General features: G+C 38.9%; 1 protein-coding gene across 9 annotated transcripts in view; it reads left to right on the forward strand.

Moving 5' to 3' along the window:
* Nucleotides 1–25852, forward strand: part of arhgef1 (Rho guanine nucleotide exchange factor (GEF) 1) — a 41947-nt gene extending 16095 nt beyond the window's left edge. The window contains exons 2-32 of one of the 9 annotated variants that reach the window (XM_076890104.1): nucleotides 1019–1105; nucleotides 1215–1328; nucleotides 2340–2438; nucleotides 3577–3619; nucleotides 3730–3835; nucleotides 5426–5566; nucleotides 7337–7366; nucleotides 8638–8746; nucleotides 8942–9011; nucleotides 9150–9182; nucleotides 9753–9941; nucleotides 10381–10516; nucleotides 11577–11588; nucleotides 12310–12474; nucleotides 13394–13581; nucleotides 13693–13839; nucleotides 14158–14240; nucleotides 14490–14615; nucleotides 14802–14916; nucleotides 17054–17154; nucleotides 17334–17408; nucleotides 17524–17599; nucleotides 17958–18125; nucleotides 18214–18301; nucleotides 18394–18513; nucleotides 20375–20427; nucleotides 20520–20663; nucleotides 20787–20912; nucleotides 21555–21736; nucleotides 22176–22280; nucleotides 22774–25852. In XM_076890104.1, coding sequence (XP_076746219.1) covers nucleotides 1055–1105; nucleotides 1215–1328; nucleotides 2340–2438; nucleotides 3577–3619; nucleotides 3730–3835; nucleotides 5426–5566; nucleotides 7337–7366; nucleotides 8638–8746; nucleotides 8942–9011; nucleotides 9150–9182; nucleotides 9753–9941; nucleotides 10381–10516; nucleotides 11577–11588; nucleotides 12310–12474; nucleotides 13394–13581; nucleotides 13693–13839; nucleotides 14158–14240; nucleotides 14490–14615; nucleotides 14802–14916; nucleotides 17054–17154; nucleotides 17334–17408; nucleotides 17524–17599; nucleotides 17958–18125; nucleotides 18214–18301; nucleotides 18394–18513; nucleotides 20375–20427; nucleotides 20520–20663; nucleotides 20787–20912; nucleotides 21555–21736; nucleotides 22176–22247 — 3162 coding nt within the window. In that variant the 5' untranslated portion in view covers nucleotides 1019–1054 and the 3' untranslated portion in view covers nucleotides 22248–22280; nucleotides 22774–25852. Of the gene's footprint in view, nucleotides 1–1018; nucleotides 1106–1214; nucleotides 1329–2339; nucleotides 2439–3576; nucleotides 3620–3729; nucleotides 3836–5425; nucleotides 5567–6799; nucleotides 7233–7336; nucleotides 7367–8637; nucleotides 8747–8941; nucleotides 9012–9149; nucleotides 9183–9752; nucleotides 9942–10380; nucleotides 10517–11576; nucleotides 11589–12309; nucleotides 12475–13393; nucleotides 13582–13692; nucleotides 13840–14157; nucleotides 14241–14489; nucleotides 14616–14801; nucleotides 14917–17053; nucleotides 17155–17333; nucleotides 17409–17523; nucleotides 17600–17957; nucleotides 18126–18213; nucleotides 18302–18393; nucleotides 18514–20374; nucleotides 20428–20519; nucleotides 20664–20786; nucleotides 20913–21554; nucleotides 21737–22175; nucleotides 22281–22773 lie in introns of those variants that run through there. The other 8 variants (XM_004550909.5, XM_076890106.1, XM_004550911.5 and 5 more) reach the window with 8 other exon arrangements.
* The last annotated feature ends 174 nt before the right edge of the window (nucleotides 25853–26026 follow it).

The following is a 26026-nucleotide window of genomic DNA, read 5'->3' on the forward strand; positions in this document are numbered from 1 at the left end:
AAATGGATTTCCTAAACATTTTGGTGCTTTACTCTAGAGATAAGTTTTTGTTCTCATGTTCATACCTATAGTAAGTTTAGAATCACGTTTAACATCTTGATCCATACTCAATAATCCAGTTAAAGTAAATCCCAGAAAGATGATTGTGTTCATCATTCTATTTTGATTGTTATGCAACTGTACTGTTTATAAGGTTGGAGAAACCTGCAGGGAGCTGAGACTGAAGAAGTCAGTGATGAAACATTCTCCCACGGTGCCTCCAGATGAACAGAATCAACTTTCTGGGAATCACCAGTTAACGAAACTTGTATATTTAAACACAAACTTCACACAGAACAGGAAGTTTTAACCCAGAACTTCGTAGAGTAAGGCAGCAGTACTAACCACACCTATCTTGTCTAATTTACTTTTTTTTTAAATTTGTGTTACGATGGTGGCTATATTAACACAGTCTCATAAAGCATTGTCTTCTAGTCATTTAAAAAAACAATTTTAAATCAAATTCAGAAATACAGTTAGCAATAGTTCCTTTTAAAAGAAGTAGTAAGGACATTGGTAAGCATACCCCAGCTTTTCATTTAACAGGTATTAAATTTAAAATGAACAGATCTTCTTTAAAAACATTTATAACTTTTTATTTAATAGCATTCATTGTTAGTGAAAAATAAATAATGCATTGAATTTTTGTGACTTTCTTGGATTGTATGAATGGGATTCTACTTAAAGCAGGTCTCTGCTTCTAATACAAGGACCCCACAACTATTATGGCCCATCAGGATTGTCTCGATCTCTCTCCAGAAGGCTGGTTTAGAAGCTGTGACATTTTCCCCCATCTTTCTGCTTGAACTTGTAGAACACTGGGAAAGTTCACTGTGTTTAAACTGTCATCTGGCTTTATGTCTGGCTCTGCTCAGTGGGAGCCCAGGACGTCAAAGAGATACCCTACCACTTCAAAGTATAGCACATAACTTTTGCTAATTGTTTTGTTTTCTTCCCCTCCCTGCCTCTTTCTCCATAGCAGGGTGTGTCTGGACCTCAGTGCTCTAACCCAGCCATGAGCATCATCGGGGCTGAGGATGAGGATTTTGAAAACGATCTGAATGAGGTGAGTGCAGAAAACAGTGGCACATGAAGGACTGAATGTTACTTGATCATCATATCTCAGATAAGTTATTCCATCTCCTTTTACACCTATTTATTTTTGTCTGTCTCAGTACGTGGAAGACCGGTCCAACACCTTTAACCACATAGAGCAGTTGAAGAGTCGGCCGACCCACCTGCTGGTTTTCCTGCAACATGTCATTCTGCAGTTTGACCCTGCTCCCCTGGTGAGAACTCACATTATGCAAGGTCCACTACAGCCAACAAGCTATATGAAACTGAGATAACACAAGCTTCCACAGAGCAGCTGCTGTTAACAGATATTTTTACAAAGTTAGTGACGATAATGATGAGTAACTCTAAATGCAGAGTTAGTATATCACCTTTTAGATATGATCTAATCATGAAATCCAAATCATAATAGTCATCAGTTTCTGTCTGGCTTGTGTGAAACACATGAAACAGCTATTTTGATGTCCACTGTACCTCAGTGTGGATTAAGACTGTTTTACCTATGAGTCCAATTTTACTTTTCAGAGTTAATATTTGGATTTAGGATAAAGGTTAGAATTAGTTGTTGGTTGGGGTTAAATTGGAGACCATGGAATGCATAATACCGATGAGTAACCCCCATGGGAATAGAGAAAAAGGTTTGTTTGAGTGTGTATGTCAGTGCTGATCAAAGGCATGCCTGTCCTTTTCCCTTTATTCTGCATGCAGAGAACATGACCCACCCAGGTACTGTTACACGTTTCACACCCATGATGTGCTCCATCACCCCCCTGCTTTTCCCTCATGTTTGTCACGACTTGAGTCGTGTAGTCTGTTAACAAAATATTTGTAATTCTGCAGCATTTAAGAAAATGTGGTTTGCATCAGTGGTTGCGTGCTCAATTTGCTTTGGGGTTATAGTGCGTCCACTAGACAAATGCAGGTTGGGCTATGTGCATGATAATCTCTGGAGGGGACAATAACTACTTTATGGGATACTGTCATTAGGATTCAACTATTAAATTGATGTCAGTCATTTTGTGTTAGACATGTAAGCACACTGAGTCAAACTGAAGTTAGGTTTTTATGTCTGGCATGCCTTTATGTGATGTAGGTGTTTGTGATCTTTAGTGGTCATGTCAAATAAAATGGTGACAGCTGTGGTCATAAATTGGCACAAGTAGTTATTTTAAAAGATTTTGGAGCTATTCAGTACTAAATAAAATTGTCTTTTTCCCAATTGTCAGCTCTGTTACCTCCATGCTGAGCTCTTCAAAAACCTCAGTGCCAAAGAGACCAAAAAGCAGTTTGGGGATTTTTACACAACCTTCTTGGACAAGGGTGCAGTAAGTAGCAGACTACTCAACATTTCTGTCTTTTTTAAAGCCGTCTCGATTATCAAAAATTGGCCCAAATGTTTATACCTTTCATAGCCAAAATAGAGATAAAGATGTAAAGCTTGAAACATTAAATTTATTGCAGACTTCATGCAAAAAACAAAAGCAAAAAAAAAAACGCAGAACAATTCAGTACAGAGAGGGAATGAAGTCACTCTGATAATTAAATACAAAGTATTTTATACTCTTTATCTTATCTGTCCTTATTTACCTTTTGCTGTAAATGGAGTTATAATTGCACTGTAAAAAAATTGATAACCACTAAAATGATTTCTTCCCTCAGATTCTTTTGGCTCAAGTTCTGCTTGCATGATTTGAAATATACCCATAATAACAGACTGTAGGGTTGGCTCCTTGTCTATGTATTTTTAGATCATTGATATTCTCTTAATTCTTAGGTTTAAACTTATCTTTGAGCTTCTTAACTTCAAGGTTAGTAAGACAAAAGTAGCCTTTGTATGATCAGTACAATATTGTGTTTTATTTTTCTAAAATTATGAATTTACTGAGCTGCTCAGCTCAATAAATAAGATGAACTTATGAGAGAGGAATCCATTGTTTTTGTTTGCTTTGTCTGTACAGTATCTGTCTTGCACACCTGGCCCACATTACTGTCCGTTATATTTGCTCCTCAGAGCTCATGCACTGTACATGTCTATCAGTTGAGTCAAACTCCCTGCCAGCCCGTACAGCCTCACAGCTTCCTGTCGAGATCGTGGGAAAGCCCTGTAGAAGGAATCATCTTCGCTCAGTCCCTCCTTTCAGGGTGGAAAAAGGAGGGACTGAAAAAAGGAGGTTAACCCTCTGTTAACCTATTGACGTAAAGTTGGCCCATGTGGTTATTTTCATGTCAATGACAGAGCTGACATGAGCACAGAGCATCCCCCTTTGGAGTATCTGTTTTTTCTCTTATCTATATTTCCTGTGTTAAAATGCCACCCTGTGGTGACATCTAGCTACTGCATCACAGTGTTTTACAAAACAAACTGAGAATCCATACTGTCAGTTAGTCTGAATGTTGTCTGAATCGTATCTCATTTTTCTATTTTTCACTCTGTATCTTTTTCTCATTTGCTTCACATTACAGGTTCTGAAAGTGGCAGTACCAGCTCACGTAAACTCTGAGTTGGGTAAGTTATTTTCCAGTGATGTTTATAGATATAAGTCAGTGCATTGTTGTTTTGTTTCTCTCTAGTTTTTGACTCACTCTTTCCTTTCTCTTTTCCGTCTTCTCCCTAAGATCGATCCCGTCTAGATGTGCTCACAGATGATATCCAAAAGCGCTTTGTTCAGGACATTCAGAGCGTCCAACTTGCTGAAGTGGCCAAACAGTTGGAGGATTTCAGGTGAGAACTCTACTCAGTCTTTACATACTTTACTAAATTGGCAAGAAGTTTATAAATGCACAACAAGCATCTCACAACATGATTAGAACATCCAGGGTTGGGATTAATGGCTGGTATGTGATCAGGAACATTCTTGAAACTTTGGTTAATTAATTTTTAAAAAATTACTACAATAATAATTACACTTTTTATTAATCTAAAGGTTGGTGTTGTTGGTGTTTCTCCTCACTAAAAAAAAGAAAGCTTCCGTTTGATGATCTGTCTTGTTATTGTCTTTGATACATTTTCAGTGAGTTACTTCAAAACAAGCTGAAAAATAATTTTCAAATTTTGGTCTCAAAAAGTTTATTTTGTTTGTTGTTGGAAATGAGAGTTAAAAGGTGTAACAACACTTATCTGGACACTGAGCTGCTTTAGATTACCATCTCAGTTCTTTTGCATTGTTAACCCAATAACTACAATTCTGCATTACTCAAGTAACTTGAAACAGTTTTTTAAAGTAATTAATTGGATTCAACTTCTAGGTCTAAAGCTATTTATGAATGTTAGTATTTGACAACATTCAACAGTTATGTGAACTTAACATTACTGTGCATATCCTGATTGTAGGTATGTAATTTATAAAATCTAGCCCTCCTCCATTTAGAATTGCAACAGTGACTAATACACATTAGTCACTAAAGGGAAGATTAATACAAAACTACCAGTGTTTACACATAAAGATTTCAATATGAAATCTTTATGTGTAAACACTACAAAAGGTTGTCTTGTCTTTCTCTATCCTATGTTAATGACACCTGTGCTTAGGTAAACAGAAATATGCAGGCCACTCTTTACCAAAATCCATATGAAGCACACTGATCTGACATTTGAGAGTAAGATGACAAAGGAAGGTTGAAGGTCATGGAGAAAAAATGAGTAGGTGATTCTATAATTTAATTTTTTGCCCATTTCTCAGTCCTAGATTTATGTGTACCTTTTTAATGAATTAGAAAAACATAATGAACTTTGCAAAAGTCTTGAACCACAAAAGTCTTGAACCACCCCTCATTTTTTATGTGCAAGCTTAAATTGAAATACGGAATATAAGGTAAAAACACAGTTTGAACAATTCAAAGAAACTTGAAAGTAAGTATTTGGTATGACCACATCTATCCTTCAGCACTGCGTAAACTTCTTTAGGCGACTTTCTTGTCATTTCTTTAAGTACTCTTCAGGAATGGTCCAAAGCTCTTCTTTGGATGCTATCTGCCTTTTGTTCACTTTTTCACCAAGATGAACTCACACTGCTTCAATGTTGTTTAGGTCTGACCTCTGGAGAGACCAGTCCATGACTGGTTCTATTGTATGTTTTTCTATCTGGGTGTACTTTTACTGCTTTAGCAGTGTGTTTGGGGATCACTGTGATGCTGACAAATGATGCTATTGCTACTCATACACTTACCAGTCGGTATTACATGGTGGATCAAAAGCTGACTGTGCTTTTCTGTTACTTTTGCACAACACTGTCTTCATTTTATCCTTTTAGTGTTAAAAGTTTGAGATGTTTTTGCTAAACTTGATTCTCTGCTCTTGCTCTGTGTTGCCTAGGCAAAAGAGGATGATGGGTATGACCCTCAGTGAGGCTGAGCTAAATGACGTGGACAGCCACTATCCCACCGACCGTGTCCCAACGGATATGAAGGAGAAGTCTGTTGCTGAGAACCTCCTAGAGAAGATGTCTGAGACACAGTGAGTTTTACTCCACTTTTCAACAAATATTTCAGGTATCCAGCCTCCACAAAGTGAAGTTCAAGTCATTTTCTGCATAGAGATTCTGCTGGATGTGCTTAAAATGCCAACGATTACTAATAATGGGTAACCACTTTACATATTACAATAATTTTTTGTTAGATGTTCTTGGGAGCTATTTTCTCTGCTATTACTTTCTGCTGTGCACATGAAGATGACTGATCTGTTGGCTAAAGCTGGTAGTTTTATATTAATCTTCCCTTATCTTGCTTCTAAACTTCCTTAAAAGGAAAGCGTTAGCATTAGTCGTGCACAAATCCATTTCCAAACAGCTTATAAAGCAGGTAATTGATGAAATTAAGATGACAAGGGACTTGTGATTGAAACACAACAAAACAGAGCCAGAAAGACATGAGGAAGCGGAGAAGAAAAATGGAGTCAGTAGTGCCACGCTGGCAGGAAGGCTCTCCCCTGGCATTTTGCCAACTGAAGGAGGGCTGGTAGTGGGAGGTGGAGGGGGTAAGACAGCAGAAGAGACAAAGGAAAAGAAAGGGCCAGAGGGTTATCGATGCTGGATAGCTCCTGCCCTGAACACAGTTAAAGAAAGAAAGTAAGAGATCTAGGGGAAAGTTAATCTATCCTTGACCCCGTGGCAAACCACAATGTGTTATCCTCTACAAGAAATGAGTCAGACAGAGAGGGAGACGAGGCCAGGGAAAGGGGCAGAAGACTGTCTAACTTCATCTTGTCAAAGAGAGAAAAAAAAGATCAGCAGAAATGAAAAGAGGTGCACTGTGCACAAGCAGCACTCATCCTGTGAATATAACCACGATGAGAGTGGAGGAGACACAAAAAGCCTGCAAAGGAGTCTCTATCAAAGACGTGATAATTCAGTTTTGACTCACTCAATTACTATCACACAGTTGGATCTTTATCTCCAGTGCACAAACGAATCATTCAGCCTCACTCCATTCAGTCCTGCTCGCTATTCCTCTCCGGCACTCCCACACTCAGTCACCCCTCTGCACTCACACGCACACACCTCCCTCCATTCTTGACCACAACACAGTGACCTCACCCCATCTGTTTCTTATTGGTCTCTTTGATGAAGCGAACAAGGCAACCAGTCGATGTGATTGGATTATGCAAGGAAATCCCGAGGAAACCCCTCCCATCCTTTATGTTCATCTCAAAACATCAGTATCCAATTTTCACAGTCTTGCCTGCATGTTGCATCAGACAAACATGGTTAAATAGACATTTCCGCTGCGCTGGAGCACTTCTGATTTTGCTTTGCAGGCGGCTGACTGAAGAGACAAAGCAGGGCAGAGAATTTTTGATACTGAGGACAGCAGTTTGGTTTTTCTTTTGCAAATCGCCAAGTGTGCAGATTGAGTTTAAAATTTCTGGAACAGGCAGAAGAGTAGCTTTTGAAGCATCTTTTGCACTTTTAATCTTTTTTTTTGTTTTAGATTTTTAGTTTTTCTTTCCTTTTTTGGTGGATTCTTAGAATATGATCAATAGCTGCAGCTCTGACCCCAACAGCATAACAATCAGTTTTGAGTTGTATCAAGAAAAGCTTAATCACTTCAGATTCCACAGGCCTAAAACAGAGTTCATAGTTAGTCGAGCAAGAGAAAGAAAAAATGTTACTTAAAAGGAAGAGGTGAGTTAGATGCAGCATCAGAATTACTTTTGTTGTTTGTTTCTTTGTTTTGTTTTTTCTGTCTACAATAGTGACATCGCTGACACTTGTCTCTGTTCTTTCAGATCAACAGGTGCCTTTGATGAGGATAAATGGTGAGTCAATGGTGTTGTTGTGTATATATATTTTTTCTTCTTTGTGTAGCAGCTTTGACCTCTGCAAGCCTGGGTGTGGTCCGGCCAAACATTTGGCATACTGTTTCAAAATGTATGTTGCTGTAGAAGTATGTTAGAAAATCCAATCCAAAAATATATATTTTTTCTGTATTGTCACTGCACTCGTTTTTATTCTATTTGCATTAAATTTTTCTTTTAATGTCCTTATTAGACAATATATTCTCTTAGTGCATATATTTGACTAACCTTGTCATGCATGCCTTAGTGTCTTTAGGCTACTCTCTGAGGACTCCTCGTCCTCTTCAGTTCAAATTCTTTATTGTACGCCTTGTACTCAGGCGGCAGACTCTGAGAAACTGTGCAGTGTCTGGTAATGTGATGCACTTTTGTTCTATGCACATCCCCAGTGTCTCCTCCCTTTCCTAGCTCCTTTAATATCTCCTCAGCTCTTTGTGTCTCTTCTTTTTCCCTTCCCACTCTTCTGAGCTCCTCCTCTCATGCTCCTCCTCTGGACATCTGCAATTCTCCAACTCCCTCTTTCCTTCTAGTCTTTCATAAAGTTCGTCCTTTTTTTTTTTTTTTCTTTAAACCAAGTGTCTCAACTGTATTACTTGGAGATAGAATAAGCACACTGGTATTTTTGCTGCCATTAATGTGAGGACACATGCGTCTGTAGGGACTTTAAATATAAAATATATATATAAATATATATATAAATATATATATAAATATATATATATATATATATATATATATATAGATATAGATATAGATAGATAGATATATATATATATATATATATATATATATATATATATATATATATATATATATATATATATATATATATATATATATATATATATATATATATATATATATATATATATATATATATATATATAGATATATATATATATATATATATATATATATATATAGATATATATAGATATATAGATAGATAGATATAGATATAGATATAGATATAGATATATATAGATAGAGATATATAGATATAGATAGAGATATATAGATATAGATAGAGATATATAGATAGATATAGATAGAGATATATAGATAGATATAGATAGAGATATATAGATATAGATATAGATATATATAGATATAGATATAGATATATATATATATATATATATATATATATATATATTCTGGGAATTTAAGCAAGTTCATTTGTTTAAAAACTATATATTATTATTAACACAAGTTTCTTGTTTCTCCACTAGCCAAACCATCTTTAATGCTGTGGTCTTGTACATGAAACACCTCGGGGTTAAAAACAAGGCAGCTGACAGTAAGAAGTCCAAAGGAGGTTTCTTCACTAGAAAGACTAAGGTAAGGTAAACTGACAGCATTGGTATCCTATTAGAAAGCTAAATAAATGCATCAACAATCAGAACAGTGCAAGGCAATTATTGGCCTGCAGTGTTCTTCTTAAACCATTTTGTAGTTGAATTTGTATTTTTTCAGCCTTTTGATCTTATTTTAATTTTACCTTATTTTTTAATTTCCTACCTGGTGATATTGCAGCCCAAGAGTAAGGATGATATCCCAAAGGCCAAAAGCTCAAGAGTGTTTCCTGTTTTACCAAACTGGATGGGTGTGTATAAATTTTTTTATTTTTCCTGTGTTATAATTAATATACTAAACTATATAATATACTGACTTTTAAAATTTGCTAAGTGATGTTGATGAATAATGTGGATATGAAAATATTTTGTCCTACCCTTCTTTCCAGTTACAGTTGAGTCCAAAATTAAAGTGGATGAAGGTAGTCACTGTTCAGAATCCTCCCCTTCTGCTTTTTAACTTGTAGATTGAGAATGGTACTAATTAACCCGCAAGCATGTGTGCATGTCCTGAATCAGTACAGCAAAGCATGTGGGTGGAGCATTGTTTAATTGATGTTGTGCATTGGAGTGGTTCTTTACAAATATTATACTAGCACTGAGTCTTTAAACACTGAAAATGTCATAAGTTTTCATAAATATTTTCTAATCTAAATGGTTGTTCCTCAACTCTTAGACCTTGTTGGCTAAAATCACTTGTGTGGCCCCCTAACCCATACCCATCCAAATCTCGTAGTTGATGACTTTGCACTTTAACTCAGGATTCCCCATTTGTTTTGTGTCTTGCAGAGACTTGCATTAATCTAAAAAACATTGTTGATATACTTTTTGTTTCAAACCAGTCCTTTTGTTAGCTGCAGAAGTCCTGTCTGTCTGACTTACAAAATCTGCTGTGTGCTGTTTTTTGTTTGTTTGTTTGTTGTTAAGTGAATGAGGTTCTTTGTGGTCATGGTTTTTTGTTTGTTTGGGTTTTTTTTCTTCGTCCTCTCAAGCAGACAGGGATAGAGGGTCAGTCGATCGCAAAGGTCCTGGTGCTAAAACCACCCCGAATGACTCTGGAGTTCCCACTATATCGTTGAACAAGAAGCAGAGTCTAGTCCCTCCTGTGCAACCTGCGGTAGATGTTGATTCCCCAAGCAACAACGCCACCAGCACGACTACCATAGAGGCACACAGTGATGGTAAGGTTGCTCATTGATACTGATGAATGAGATACACCACAGTTGTTTTGGTGTCCTTGTTTAGTATTTTATTGCACTGCCGCTGTCATGGTGTCATGACATGCTTTTTCAGGAGATTATTTGAAATGATGGTGAAACATTTATCTGGCCAGAAATAGTTTTCAGTTTAAAACTCTTTTCTAAAATGAAAACATGTTGTGATTTGGGCTAAATTCTAACATTCTCCTAAAAGTCGCACCCTGACAGTACTAATGTACACAAGATATAACACACAGGCATTTTATGGGCACATAAAAATTGTATCACTATTATATTATACCAGCCTTCAGAGTGATTTGATGTGTTCTTGTAAAATGATTTCCATTATTTCTTTTGCTTAAAACAGAAGGTCAATTTTATTTAACAGAAAAATGCTAAATTTAATTTTCAATTCTTCTAGCTGTCCCAAGCAATCGTTTAGAGCTTCCAACTCTGCAAGATGACTTGCCCTCTGGGCCTGCAGGTGGGCTGATCGAGCCCATCTCGCCCATCTCACCCAGTGACATCCCGCCTGAGGAGCCTGTGGAGAAAGAAAGGTGAGAAGGACGGAGATAGTAATAACAAGTATTGTCTAGGGAGTAAGATAATATCTGCAGTGTAATGAGTAAGAGATTATAAGCATTTCACAGATTTAGAGATTGTAATCAGATTATAATTAGACTTTATGGGAGACGAATGACCAGGGTAAAGTGGGGGAACAAAATGTGTTTGAATTGCTGAGGCTGGGGCGAGCATGGTAAAACTCCCCCAGCAGTCTGTCCCTGCTGTGTGCTAGCTTTTGTCATGCTGCCCATTGCTCGCTAGCTAACAGAGTCTTCAGTCTTGAGATGGACCCCGATCAGGTGAACCCAAATCCAGCCTTCTACTTCCAGCACTCTGCCTTTCCTTTCCTCATTCCCTCTCTCCTTTTTCTTCTCCATAATGGCACGTGTGCTCTTTCAAATATCTTCTGTGTTTTTTGTGTCTGCGTCCTTTGCATCTCTTGTTGATGTTTACAGCAGAGCTTTATTGCAGGTTTTGTCGCATATAGACATCCGCTGTGCAATTCTATCTTTTTTGGGGGGGATTGAGGTACATGTTGGCAATAAAAAGGCATATTTATCCATACTTGCATATTTGTGATCATAATAGTGCCATTGCATCAATATTGACTCTTTCTAAGTCACAGCCATTAGCCTTGTTAAGCCAAAGTAAAAGCTTTATAAGAATTTGAATATTGGCAAGTTGTTCTACTGCCAGGCTTGAGACAAAACTTAACACTATGTAATTACATTAATAGTCAAATATAGACACTACATTTAGTTCAGCGTTTTTAGTTCATTAGAGCTTTTTATTTTATGTGCTTTTCAAGGTGTCTCTGTCTGTTGCCATGGTCAGGGCCCGTCCTTTGTCCTGCTTGTCTCCACCGTATGTGGTGTTAAATGTTGTGCCAGGGGCTTTGGCATCGTTTTTGGCATGCTATTCTGACAGAGGTTTTAAAATTAGTTTAGGATAGTATGGAGGGATGTGCTTTTTGAACGTTATGGTTGTCACTGTGGCTTGCAATAGTTGTGTAAAGGCGAGTGTGTAACAATGTGGTGTCCCGTGTTTTTGCAGACGGAAGACAAGGTGGGTGTCAGCGCCTTGACAGAGTCATGGACATGCTTCAGGCCTTATACTGATCGCATATCACACAAACACAGAACACAACACTCACATGCACATGCTCACATTGAGCTTCACAGTGCTTTGCAGATACGTAACATAAACATGGTGAAACATTTTTAACCTGCTTGTGAAAGAATTAGCTGATTGTTGAGATTAGCTGGATTTTTTGTTGTGTGAAACTGGAGAACTGCTGAGATAGCTTAAAGTTGCAAAACTGGAAACTTGTACAGTATAGTCCACAAAGTACAAGCAATGCCTGGCTAGTTTAACATACCTTTTGTAGATTGGCAGTTTAATGCAGTGTATGAAATATACTTTTACTATCTAAACATATGCATGTCATATCATGCATATTTGCTTGTTATCCATTTTCTTTTTCTCTACCTTTTGCTGATATGATTTATATTTTTGTGTAAATTCTCTATTGATTTATCTCATCCTCTTTATCATCCTAATTACCCATCTTCATATGTACATCTGCTACGTACATCTGCTGTCTTTTCCTTCTACTATGTTTTCTGTTTTTTCTTTTTATTCTCTGGCCTCCCTTTTCCTCTTAAAATCCACACATTTTCCTCTTTTCTTCCTGCTGCTTTCTTTTGTTTCCACCTGTCATTTCTCTTTATTCTGTCTCAAACTGACTCCTTCCTCCCACATCCTTTCCCAACTTCAACCCCTTCAGTAGGAAAGTGGCACGCAGTGAAAGTGCCCGAGTGGACCGACAGTCATCACGGCGGCGTGGCTCTTCTCGGGCCAAACAGTCTCGCTCCCGTAGCGATGTGGACCTGCAGCCACCCTCTTCCACGACAACAACACCTGCCCCGCTCACCCCCCAACACCTCCATCCGTAAGATGGGCAAACCTTCTCTTAATGCCTCTCTTCCTCGTGAGGTGCACAGCAGGGACAGACAGGATGTCAAGTTGAAGTAGGAACAGTGCTGCAGTCCTGAAATAATCAGGAAGCACTTTAAAAATAAAAAATAATTTTGAAGGCTTAAAGCCACCTGGCTCACCACTGTAAAGATCACTTAGGAGGCATATCTGTTAATATCTGTTAAATATTCATGGAAAATAGTGCTAATTGTGTGGATGAGTGGAAATTATTTAAAAAGGCACATTTCTGTTTTCTCCTGTTGAAATTGATCACTCTGGCACTGTTACTGACTAACAGTTGCCTGACACATTGGCTGCTTTCTAATAGTTGACCTGTGCTGTGAGCATCGGGGAGTGAAGCATTTAAACAGCACTCTCTTTTACAATGATAACGAGGTTCTTTAGGGGAACGAGGTCGGTCAATATTGACCGTTTGATAAACATTAAGTGCCCTTTTATTAGCTTAACTTGCTGTTTTCGAATGTAAAGAATTTTGCAGTTTCTTCTTTGATTATATTTTTATACAGTAATAGGAAATGGTGCGTTTTTCAAAGTTTAGATTTAATCTCAATTATTCTTGAATCACTTTAAAGCCAAAAAAATCTCGGTTTTATCTGAGCCATTGCCTGTTATTTATTGGTGAATTATCACAAGCTACTGAAATCGTGTTATTCTCAGTGAACATTTACTACCTAGATTATCTAATGTTAACATGTCCCTGATATGCATTTAGAAAGACCAGCTGTTTCACAACTACTTTTGTTCCACAGCCAACAGCCTCCAGCTGTGCTGCCAGAAAGAGTCACATAATTTGATAACTGACTGGTCGCATTTCGTCTAAGCTGTAGTTCTTGTTCTGAAGTAATCCCTCTCGCCCCACATTCATTCTTCAGCCCAGAAGGACTAAGTTTTGCCCCAGACCCTGGCCACTCCCCCACCAGCCCTTTCCCGCAGGTGGAGGAGGTGGATCCGCGGCTGCAGGAGTTTGAGTCTGATCCACCCAACTGGAGGGAGCTGGCCTCTCCTGAGGCTCTGTCCAAACTGACCAAGAAGGAGACCAAAATGCAAGAAGTCATAAATGGTAATTAGAGAGAGACAAACAGTTGATGAGACGATAGAGGAGTTTGTTATATAGACTATATTTAAATTTCCTATTAATCACTCATACTTTTACTACTGTCTTTCCTCTCAGAGTTGTTTACAACAGAGCACGCACATGTGCGAATGCTGAGTGTCCTTCAGGTGATCTTTGTCAGACCATTGGAGAGAGAGGAGCTTCTGACCTCAACTGAGTTGGCCGCCGTCTTCCCCAACCTTGATGAGATCACTGAAATGCACAGTAAGGGCTGCTGCAAAGAAGCATTTGTAAACACAGCCAGACAGCTGAATATAGCACCCTTCCTTCAACGAATATGCCATTATGCAAATAACACTCTTCCTTACTCATTAGTGAAATCACTAACTGCATGTACTACCTGCAATTGAGGGCACTGTCGTTAAAAAAGCATGATGCTAAATTTGTTCTGGCCAATAGTACCAAGTGTAGATACAAGACGAATGCATAGTGCTGCCTGAATTGCCAACACAGTGTTAGGAAAGAGAATATGTTCACTATCTACTTATAAGTCAGTTGTCTTTTTCTAACTTTCAATTTCAGGTAACTTCTATGAGAGCCTTAAGAAACAGCGTTTGGATAACAACTTCATAGTTAAATCCATCAGCACCACAGTGCTCAACAGAGTGAGTCGTCACAGTCTTTCACTTCATTTCATCATACAATATTTCTCTTTTCTCTCTGTGCATATTGTACAAAGTCAGTATGTGCCAACAAGTTCATTTTACACAATATTACTGTAAAAATGCAACAAGGATTTTGGCCTTTTCTGCACTTCTCGAGTTTGACTCACTTCATTATTATGATTTTTTTTTTTCCAACTAGCCACAACACAATCTTTGATTGTAATGTTTGTGTGTGCACGTGTGTTTCAGTTTGGTGGTACAGAGGGGGAGTGGTTCCAGAAACTGACAGCAAGGTTCTGCAGCCACCAGTCATGGGCCCTGGACCAGATCAAGACCAGGCAGAAGCGAGATCCACGCTTCAACATTTTCATACAGGTACCACATACACACAAACATATCCCCCAAGATTGAACAGACACATACATGGACGCACTTTGCAGATGCAAAGTAATGCAAAATGTGACAAAGGTGTTCTAGTCTGACTGTGTGTGTGTGTGTGTGTGTGTGTGTGTGTGTGTGTGTGTGTGTGTGTGTGTGTGTGTGTGTGTCTGTCTGTCTCAGGAGGCGGAGAGTAAGCCCCAGTGCCGTAGGCTGCAGCTCAAGGACATCATTCCCATAGAGATGCAGAGGCTGACCAAGTACCCACTGCTGCTGGAGAATATCGCAAAGAACACAGGTGTGTGTCTGTATGTGTCCCTGGCCTGTTTGTTGCTCACTTTCATGTGTCAGTATATGTGCATCGATATTGTAAAACTTATTGCATTCTTACTTTCTTTACATTCTTACTTTTTACATTTATTCTTTCCTGATATATAAGATAGTCAAATGCATTTTTATTACACTGTGTATCATCATATTACTCAGCTATATAATGCTGTATATCTGGGTTTGAAAATGTAATCGGAAGTACCACCATCACCAATGATTATGATAGATGTTTGTGGTGTGATACATGAACGTGCACGTGCATGATCCATAAGAATTTCCCTCCTGCTCAGAATCTCTTTCTCTCTCACTTGCTTTATATAATGCTCTGTTTGTTATATACATAACAAGCCAAGGAAGAGAATGGTGAAGGAAGGTGGTTTAAATGACTTTGAATCTGGCATGATTTTTGGTGCCAGATGAGGTTGTCTGAGCATTTCAGAAACTGCTGCTCTACTGTGATTTTCCTGCCCAGCCATCTCTTGGGTTTACAGACTGGTCCAAAAAAGAGAGAAATATTCATTGAGTGGTTGTTCTCTAAGCAAAAATGCCTGGTTGACGCCAGATAGGGCTGTTCGATATAACGATATATATCGGATGACGATGTAAAAACGTCTATTGTTTCATTTTACGCTATCGTTTGTTTCGTGGTGTCGCAAAATAAACTGTTTACGGCAATATTTTTTCGGTTGATCTGATATCCTCGTGTTGGTGTTGTTCCCAGACCATCATGAAAATGTTGTTCCAGGATCAACATTGCAAGTGACCAATCAGAATGATGGTCTGGGAACAACACCAACACGAGGATATCAGATCATCCCTCTCTTTCATCGTTTTGATGGTCACTGTAGTGGCTATATTAATTTCTTGAAGTTCTCTCTTTCTCTTATATTTAATATAACCACACTACGGACGGGCAAGCGCCTGTTTTTATGCGTTGTGGTTAGCAACAACAACAGTAACACCATGTTTCACATAAACCTTTCACAATAAAGCTCAAGATCCTGTTGAGACTTTTCAAAATAAACCGAATCACGTGAAAGACCAGATTATTTACGGATGAGAAATAAAAAAGAGCAGCCAGGTGCTAAAAAATAAACCTTAGACTCAAATGTTAGAACAGGCTTTTCCCCGCAGCACGCTGTGTATTAAATACTCACAAAGGAAACGGCAGTCGTTACAACTTATGACTAAAAATGTATCGTTTCATGCATCGGTTAAAACACTCGACTCCAGCTACATGACGCGCAGCTGGAAACACTTCCCGCAAGTCGAGCTGCCCGAGATTCACAGAATTTACAGTTTACATTTTTGTAATTTATATCGTTATCGGGACGATAGAATTCCTATATCGGGATATGAGATTTTGGTCATATCGCACAGCCCTAACACCCAGAGGTCATTGGAGAACGGCCAGACTGCTGTAAGCTGATAGAAAAGTAGCCAAAATAATCATTTTACGATCAAGATATGCAAAAGAGCATCTCTGAATGCACAACTCAAGAGTATTTACAGCAACTTGTTAAATCTGTGACACAGAGAATTAAAAATGCATAGAACTGTGATGTTCTTTAAGGGACATTAAAGTAAAATAAACATATCTTGAGAATTTACAGCCTAAAGAGGTTTCAGCAGGATTCCTGTCTTCCTTCGTTTGAAGGATCAGCACAGAGTTCTATTGCAGTAAATCTTTTATATTCTTCAATGCCTCCATCAAAACAACTCACTGAAATAGGCAGCACCCTGATTGGGTGCCCCCAAGAGTATCGTAGAGTATCCCCAAAAGCTAAGGAAGAAAGCCAGAGTTAACAAAGAAAGTTACTAATTGCCCTTATGATAGCTGTCATCTCTTGCTTCAAAGTATATCCCCCTTCTGCAGGTGTTGATGTATGAACTATAACATAACACTTCTTGAGTACTTTGACTCTGTGACCAGAAAGTTGGTACCACGAGGAGGACCAATGGAAAGTTTTGGTGTGGGTTTTTTTTTTTTTTTTGTTTGTTGGTTTTTTGTTTGTGTTTTGTTACACTCTTGATTTATGGCTTTTGTCTGGGCTTTGCTGTTAAAGACATATTTTTCTCATCTCTGTATTTCTCTCTAACTGCAGAGGATCTAACGGAGAAGGCAGCAATTGAGAAGAGTGCAGAGTGTTGCAGAAAGATCCTCAACCACGTCAATGAGGAAGTCAAAGTGATGGAAAACCTGTTGGTAAGAAATGCTCAATTCATCACTCAGCCAACAGCTGCGTGGTAACTTGGCACCAATTGAAGTTTTGTAAATGAATTTTGAGACTTCTTTAGCTCACTGCTTATAAGAGTACATCTTTTTCTGTGCTATGTTATCAAACAGACCACAGTCTGACTCACAATCATTCTCTCTGCTCCCAGACTCTGAGGGAATACCAGCGCAAATTAGACACATCAGGACTAAAACCCAGTAATGAGCTCTATAGTGAATATAGGGTGGGTTTCTTTCAACTAAACTTGTCTTTTGCACACAGTGTTGCAATATTCCTTTTTTTTTCCTCCAAGATTTTGTTGAAACATATTCATGTTATTCTCCTCCTGTCTGTACTAGAACATTGACTTGACTCAGAAGAAGATGCTTTATGAAGGCCCACTGATATGGAAAGTCACCAAAGAAAAGGCCGTTGGTAAATATGTGCTATATTACAGGCCTTTCTTTCACAGCAACAAGGTCAAACATTTCAATATATTGCAAAGTAATACTTTTCACACTTAAACTAAAAAAGATTTTTAAAAGGAAGAAAAGATTTTGTAGAACGTCATACAGATTTTATGTCTTTCACTTCTCTTTTATGAACATCAAAATCGGCAAAAAAAACCCCAAAGAAACAGACTGACATAGTGATTTATTTACTTCCCCTTTAGCATTATTTCAGTTGAATTACCGAAATTTGGCAAGTTAATGAGAATCAAATAGGCAGCATAATGGTTGGCCTGTTGCCTCGCAGCAAGAAGGTCCCACTCTTTCTGTTCCCTGTCCTTCAGAGGTGCAATGTGTGTTGCTTGCGGACTTACTGGTGCTCCTCCAGAAGCAGGATGACAAGATGGTCGTCAAATGCCACAGTAAGAGTAACATCGCTGCACAGGACGGCAAGCTGATGCTGAGCCCAATTATTAAGCTGGACTCAGTCTTTCTCCGTGATGTGGCCACAGGTTAGCAGTGCACCACAGTACAGTAGTTTGCAAGTCACTCTAATCGTAAGATAAGTCTTTGAATTGCTGTTTTCTCCTGTTGTGTCAGATCGAAAGGCTTTCTACGTGATATTTACCTGGGAAAGCGGCGCTCAGATTTATGAACTAGTGGCTCAGTCTGTTGGAGAAGTAAAAATGTAAATACCAAAGAGAATTGTATTCATAAATCATGTTTCCTTTTGATTTCAAAGCGCAGGATAATTTTCCCCCCGTATTTCCATATTTTTAGTTGGACTCAAGTGATAAAGAAAGCAGTGGATGACCTGAAGAAGAGTGGCAGCACAACCAAGAAGTTGACGACGGTGGCTCCTGGAGTTGGAGTTGTAGGACCTCCCTTCAGTCCCATCAGGTAAGTGTGTGTGTGTGTGTGTGTGTGTGTGTGTGTGTGTGTGTGTGTGTGTGTGTGTGTGTGTGTGTGTGTGTGTGTGTGTGTGTGTGTGTGTGTGTGTGTGTGTGTGTGTTCCTGTCTAACTATCTTTGTGAAGACTGAAATGTGCATTCTACTATAAGATAAGATAAGATAACCTTTATTAGTCCCACACGTGGGAAATTTGTTTTGTCACAGCAGGAAGTGGACAGTGCAAAAGTTATGAGGCAAAAATTAGAATACAATAAGAATAAATACAGTACACAACTGTACAGAATAGAATAAAATAAAATACTATATACAGTAGAATAAAATAAAATAAATATACAATAAGATAAAAATAGAATACAAATACAAATACTATATACAACTGAGTAAAAATACAACGATGACAGAAAGGATTATTGCACTTAGTATTATTGCATATGTATGGATGTGTGTGCTTGATCAGTTAAAGTCTTTATTATGGAGTCTGACAGCAGTGGGGAGGAAAGACCTGCGAAATCTCTCCGTCCCACACCGTGGGTGCCGCAGTCTCCCACTGAAGGAGCTGCTCAGTGCTGTCACAGTCTGCTGCATGGGGTGGGAGATGTTGTCCATCAGGGATGACAGCTTAGCCGCCGTTCTCCTGTCACTCACCACCTCCACTGGGTCCAGAGGGCATCCTAGAACAGAGCTGGCCCTTCGGATCACCCTGTTCAGTCTCTTCCTGTCCCCAGCAGAGATGCTGCCGCCCCAGCAGACCACACCATAAAAGATAGCAGAAGCCACAACAGAGTCATAGAATTTCTTCAGGAGTGGGCCCTCCACCCCAAACGACCTGAGTCTCCACAGCAGGTACAGCCTGCTCTGCCCTTTCCTGTAGAGGGCGTCTGAGTTATGAGTCCAGTCCAGTCTATTGTTCAGATGAACACCAAGGTACCTGTAGCTGTCCACAGCCTCAATGTCCATACCCTGGATGTTCAGTGGTTGCAGTGGAGAATGCTTGTGCCTGCGGAAGTCTACCACCAGTTCCTTGGTTTTACTGGCGTTGATCTGGAGGTAGTTCAGCTGGCACCAGTCCACAAAGTCTTGAGTCAGTCCTCTGTACTCCTTGTCGTCCCCATCAGTGATGAGGCTGACTATTGCAGAGTCATCAGAGAACTTCTGCAGGAAGCACTGGGTGGAATTGTGGGAGAAGTCTGCAGTGTAGATGGTGAAGAGGAACGGAGCCAGAACCGTTCCCTGTGGGGCCCCCGTACTGCAGACGACCCTGTCCGACACACAGCCCTGAGTCCTCACATACTGTGGTCGGTCGGTGAGGTAGTCCAGGATCCAGGTAGTGAGGTGATGGTCCACTCCAGAGTTCACCAGCTTGTCCTTCAGAACCGAGGGAAGAATAGTGTTGAAGGCACTGGAGAAATCAAAGAACATGATTCTCACAGTGCTTCCAGCGGTCTCCAGGTGAGCGAGGGAACGATGTAGGAGGTGAATACTTGTGAGAACCAACAGTCACTTGTGAGGACACACGCACCGGTCCGCACAAATTTGAAGGCCTTTTTGAGCCTCAAAATGCGGTTTTAGAGTCAGGGTTACAATTAGGTTATGGTTAGGTTTAGGGTCAGGGTTAGGCATTCATTTTTAATGGTTAGGGTAAGGGGCTAGGGAAACCATTATGTCAGTGAAGGTCCTCACTAAGATGGCTGAACGTGTGTGTGTGTGTGTGTGTGTGTGTGTGTGTGTGTGTGTGTGTGTGTGTGTGTGTGTGTTGGAAAAAGTGAGAGATATTCATATATTGCCAAAGTTTATTTATCAAAAAATCCAATTTCCTTGTTTTTACTTTTTTTTTCCTCCTTTCTTTTAGTCTGAATCCCCCTATGAGCCCGATTGAGAATGGAGCTTTGAAAAGCAGCAGTGGTGAGACCGTTGTGACTGCACACCTACAAATTTGCCATTGTTACACACTCATAAAGACATAAGCAAAATTTAAGACTTATCTCTGTCTGTAGATCAAGATAAGGACAACTTGAAAGATAAAAAGTCGACCGATCCCAGGCACAGGCTGATTGATTTCCTGTCTGACAAAGGGTTTGACTTGATAGGCCACACCAAAAATGATCAGGAGAAAGTGGCTAACAGTGCATTAGATGAAGGTGAATAGGGGTCTTCCTTGTACTTATATTCATGAACTATAAATGACTATATTTTTGGCTTTACTTTCTTTCAAAGTAGCTTACCTATCCTAATAAAGCCAATGAATCTGTCTCCTCTGTTAGTCATGTCCCTGAAAAGGCTCCTGGTCGGCAGCATCAGTCTATCAGAGGACTCACAACCTGATGAAGAACATGAAGTAGGGCAATCAAAAGGCCCTGGGCAAGATGTGGAACAGCATCAGTTAACAGGTTTGGCCTATTTTTTTGTCTTTCTTTTTTCTTTTCTTTTTTCTTATTTTTTTAAAGGAATAGTTTCATAGCGATAGATGAAGAGAAGCTTAATACCACTCATATCTGTAAGCTAAATAGAGCCATCTTAGCTTAGTCTTGGTAGTTTTATCTGTACAACTTCCCAGAATATTTTTTTTCTTAAGCAGTGACTTTCCAGAGTTGTTAACATTAGCGGATGCAGCAAGGCTAGCTGCTTCCTATCTCCTCTTGATGAATTGTTATTAAGCATTTAATGTTGAAACCTCTGGCATGTAGTTTCTTGTCCTTATTTTTCACCCTCAAAACCCCAGTGTTACCTGATTTATTTGTTTTTTTTAATTAGCGACTTTACACATGATTCTACACATTAATCAAAAGTATTAAAGTATTTCTAATATCACAATTTGATATCAGTATATCCATTTTAAAAGCAGGATTGCAAATCCCCTCGCGTTAAAGCAGGATTTCGTGTATGTGTGTACTATTCTATTTAATGCAGTATTACAAGGAACTTACAATGTCAAAGGATTTTTGCAGTGCTAATTATTAATGGCCAGAATTTATTATTATTTAAAGACTGCTGACTCTTGACACTTTCAAACTAAATATTTCTATCCACAGATGAAAGTCAGACCACGAACGAAGTAGCTGAGGAGACGAACCCCACGAGTACAGACAAAGAAGGTCAAAACCCAAAAGGAGACGATGAGAGCATCAGCGCGCCCCTGGTGCTGTCCCAGGAGAGGAAGGAGGAAGTGTGCAGGAGGCTACGCAGCCTGGAGGAACAACTAAAGAGACTACAGGTGAACAGAGGGGGAGATGGAGGGGAATATTGAGAGAAAACTGTAAGCAGGGAGCAGGACGTATGACAGGGGCAGATAGAAATGTCAGCTCTAACAAAAGATTGGAACTGACTAGAAAGAGACTCAAAGCTGGGCATCAAGATTTCAGTGGGGATAACTTGAGTAAGGAGTGAGCTGTGGACAAATGGGGCCAAATGGCACAAAAGAGAAACCAGAGAATAGAAAACCATTTAACTGCTGCTGTTATTGCTTTGCTGAAAATTGCCTTGTGAAATTGGACTTCTCTAAAAATGGCTATTATGTCCAGCACTTGCAATGGGATGTGTCAGAGAAGCAGTGAGGGAGACGAAGAGAGGATGTTAAGAGGAGAAGGTTGAATTGTGTGTGTGTGTTTGTGTGTTCTCAGTTCCTAAGGTTATATTGATTTTGTGTGTTGCAGACTGTAGAAGAGGAACACCACAAGCTGCAGGAGGCCCTTTCCAAGTTCTCACTGGAGGGGGGCAGCTTCTAGTGACCCACCTTAATGCCTCCTGCTGGCCATTAGGTGAGAACACTAAACTAGATAGTCATGTTAAGTATTGAATTGTCATTATGATTAATGGTATAGAGCCATTTCCACTCATGAATGGACAAGGTTAAAAGAATCGGGTTTAGCTTTTGGACAGCTTTTTATTTCACCCTGAAAAATATGTGCAGTGTTATAGTTAAGCTGTGTATATCTCAAGAAAAATCCATAAACAGGTTGGGGCAGCTTGTACGTGGCCTGAGAGGTGAAGCCCAAGGCAAAAACAAAAACCACTTACTGCTGGTAGTTGCAACTATTGGCCGTGAGCTAATGGCAACATTTGAAGGTGACTGATGACAGCAGCTGCATTTTTATGAGCTCTTCTCAAGCTGCATTTGCAGTTTTGTGACTGTAAAGTCTGAAGAATCAAAATGAGTCTACAAAAATACTAGATTTAAAAAAAACAAAAACAAAACAGGATTTATATTTAAAAAAAATGTTTGTTTTTTTGTTTGTTTTGTTTTCTGTGCAGGTTTTGACTGGTTCTGGTTTGGACTGAGTGACTTTCAGAGGCTTTCCTGGAAATTCCTATACCATCACACGTCTATGACCGGACCATCGATACATTTCTTTTTCTTCCCCTCTTGCGTGTGTGTGGGTGTGTATGTCAGCTGTTTGCAGCCAATCAGAAGTTTTATTTTCTTTTTTCTCCTTTTACCAATTGGCCATTTAGGGAAGGGCTTTGTGCACAGTGCAGTGGTTCAGTAATGGAACATGTGTATGTGCGCGTGCATGCTGGATAGAGGGCTATACAAAAAAGAAAAAAACAATCCTAAATTGGGGTTTGAGGATGCTGTTAGTGAGAGGTGCCAAAGGAAATGAAGCAATATTTTGCTGTTAGTGAGTTGCTGCCTAAGAAAATATAGTGATTTGAGTCTGCTGTAACACACATACGCAAACCAGAAACATGCATGATGGAAAATAATTTACAGTAATGCCAAATTCTAATGTACAGTAACAGAGAGAGCCTTAAATGGCCAATATAGCATTAGGTCTATTGAAATACTACTACTGATATATAGTGTTATTTCTAGTCTATGCCAAAGTAAAACAGAGATGCACTTTTAATCAAAACAAGATGAACGCACACAGTTATTGCTAAATTTGTTACTTTTAGCTCTGTATTCTGTATGGTTATTAAGGCACCCCTCATTATTGAAACGATGCATGCAAGAAAGTGTGTGTGTATGTGCGTTACAATTTTTTTAATTAAGGATATATTTCTTCAGATGATTCTTACTGTAATTAGGTCACATAAAAATCATTTATAAATAGTGGCAGTATAAGTAATCTTGGTGTTAATAGTGGAGATTTGTTTGTATGTACCGCTTTTATTTATTCCCTTGAGTCCTTGTGTGTCAGTGAGCTTCTTCACCTGAGTGAAGCTGATACAATGCCAGGCCAGAAACAAAAAGTGATGTGCAACTGTCGGACAGGACGGACAAAAACGAAGCTGGCGTGTGTGAAGCAGATCAGAGTGGAATAGAAAAGTGAAAGAACTGGGAACTGGTTTCAAGGGGGTTGCTTTTTAGAAACCTTTAACTTGATGGTCATGAGAGAGTAGAAAGTAGGAGATTGGGATTTGCGCCCCTATATTAAATAAATAAATATATATAGCGCTCAGTATTACTATGCTCATATCATTTCAGAAGTTTCAACTTACCTTTAGAGAGGGTTCCCAAATGCTCGTCCAAAACACTTTAGTTGGGGTTATACTTTTCAGACGTATTATGAGATCAGATTGATTTAGTATATTGCAAATTTGAGCTAAGGTGATATTTTATTGAGCGTTGACTATGGTAATATAATTTCTGATCTGTGGCGTAACTGGGGCTGTGCACACAGGACCAAAGAAGTAACAGCAAACCGCTAGATCCTCATTTGTACAACAGCTTTATTAGTGACGTGCATCATCTGTGTAGTAGTGTGTCACAAAATGTTGATGCGGGAATGGTGGCTCAGTAATGCAGTCTGGAATCAGCAGCCGCTTTTCTTCACCCCAAACACGAAGGGATTTTAAAAGCACATTGAATAATAAAAACACTTCTTTCTTTTTTTAAAGTTAATGTAAAGAAAATACCAAGATGAAAAACGTTAGATTATTTGGGATTAGTCATAAGACATGAACAATCTATAGGACTGGGAAGTTTAAAATTGAATGAAAAAGTTGCGCTATAGAGGATTAAGAGACGCACCGAACATGCCCCTGGTACTAAGCTGAACATATGGGGCTGATACTGACACAGCAGCAATACTGTAGCCAGATGAGGACACAAAGGAAATGCTGAAGGTCTGGAGGAAGGAAAACTGTAGACTCATTCCTACAGAAGCACGTCAGGAGCACTTCCTGACATCCATTCTTATTGTTGTTGTTGCCACAACAACAAATGCCACCTTTGAACCTACTGAACCTCACCGGGTTTGCTCATTTTGATCACTTAAGTGTTCATAGGCTTCAAAAACTATATATGATTCTAGCATCTCTCTCCACGTATTGTTCTTTGGAAGTGTATATAAATGTAGTTTGAAGGCAAAAAAAGACAAAGACAAAAAAATAATAGCTCCCCTCTGTGTCTTAAGCTCTTTTTTTTTTTTAGCTACACACTCTTCTTCATAACACACTCACACCTTTTAATTGCGTAATCACTTGTTTCTACTGCACAGTTTTATCCTACATTTTGTGTATTGAGTCACTTAAGTAGGTTGGGGAGGGAGTATTTTCCACAGAGGCTTTTGTAATTTTTTACTATGCATTTTCCACAATGGTGAGAGAGGCAGGACTTGCCTGTAACTTGTCTTTGCATTTTGATGATTGTGAATCAATTGAAAAAAAAATATTCAGTGCCAACCAGCTCTGTACTGTGGGTACTATACCTCAGGCTACCCACAGTGCTTTTTAAGAAAAATTCAATGTCAGTGGTAGACATTTGGAGTCCAACTACCACCAGCATCAGCTGATTCCTTCAGTCTCCACTGGCTCAACGACTACTACAGGCACTTCTCGCGCTCTCTCCTTTAAATGCTTTTCCTCATGTATTCCATATACAAAATGTATAGAAAACTTTATTTATAGAGTGGTGCCTTGTTCTAACGATCAAGTTGTTTGCTTCATAAAAGACTCTTTAGTTGAACACAATCACTGCTGTGTACCTCAATGAGAAACATGACTAGTAAGCAGAGAAAAATCATGACAGGATTCAGATTTTGGTGGTTTAAGGTTTGAGGGTTGTTTCTATATGTAGATTTAACTTGGGCTTCATCGCACTATTTTTGTGTCCATCTCTATCTCATAGTGAGGATGTAAGCCCTCTACCAACTCAGCCGACCAGTGCCCAGTATATTTAAAAAAACAAAATAGACATTGCTCCTTGCCATACTGGTGTTTGCCACCTTATCTATAAACATTGTATATGCAAGAACTATACTGTGTATTTGGGTTTGATTTTTATTGTGTAAGATGCTCTTTAATGATGTATACCTAAACAAATTTGTGGTACGTTCTATTTTTTAATTCTTTTTTTTTTTTTTTTTCAATAAACTGGGGAAATTTTTTTCTGTTTTCTTATTTACAGTTGGGAGAACATCATGACAATTGTTTAGGGTTCAACCATAGTTGGGCTTCACTCCATTTGTTTTGAAATATACAGTGCATATTTTAAAACACATGAATTATAGAATATCAGGATTCCATGTAAATCCCAGTCCTTTAAATTCTAAATATTTAA

Source organism: Maylandia zebra, linkage group LG11 (genome assembly GCF_041146795.1).
Source record: "Maylandia zebra isolate NMK-2024a linkage group LG11, Mzebra_GT3a, whole genome shotgun sequence".
In the NCBI taxonomy this organism is placed as follows: Eukaryota; Metazoa; Chordata; class Actinopteri; order Cichliformes; family Cichlidae; genus Maylandia; species Maylandia zebra.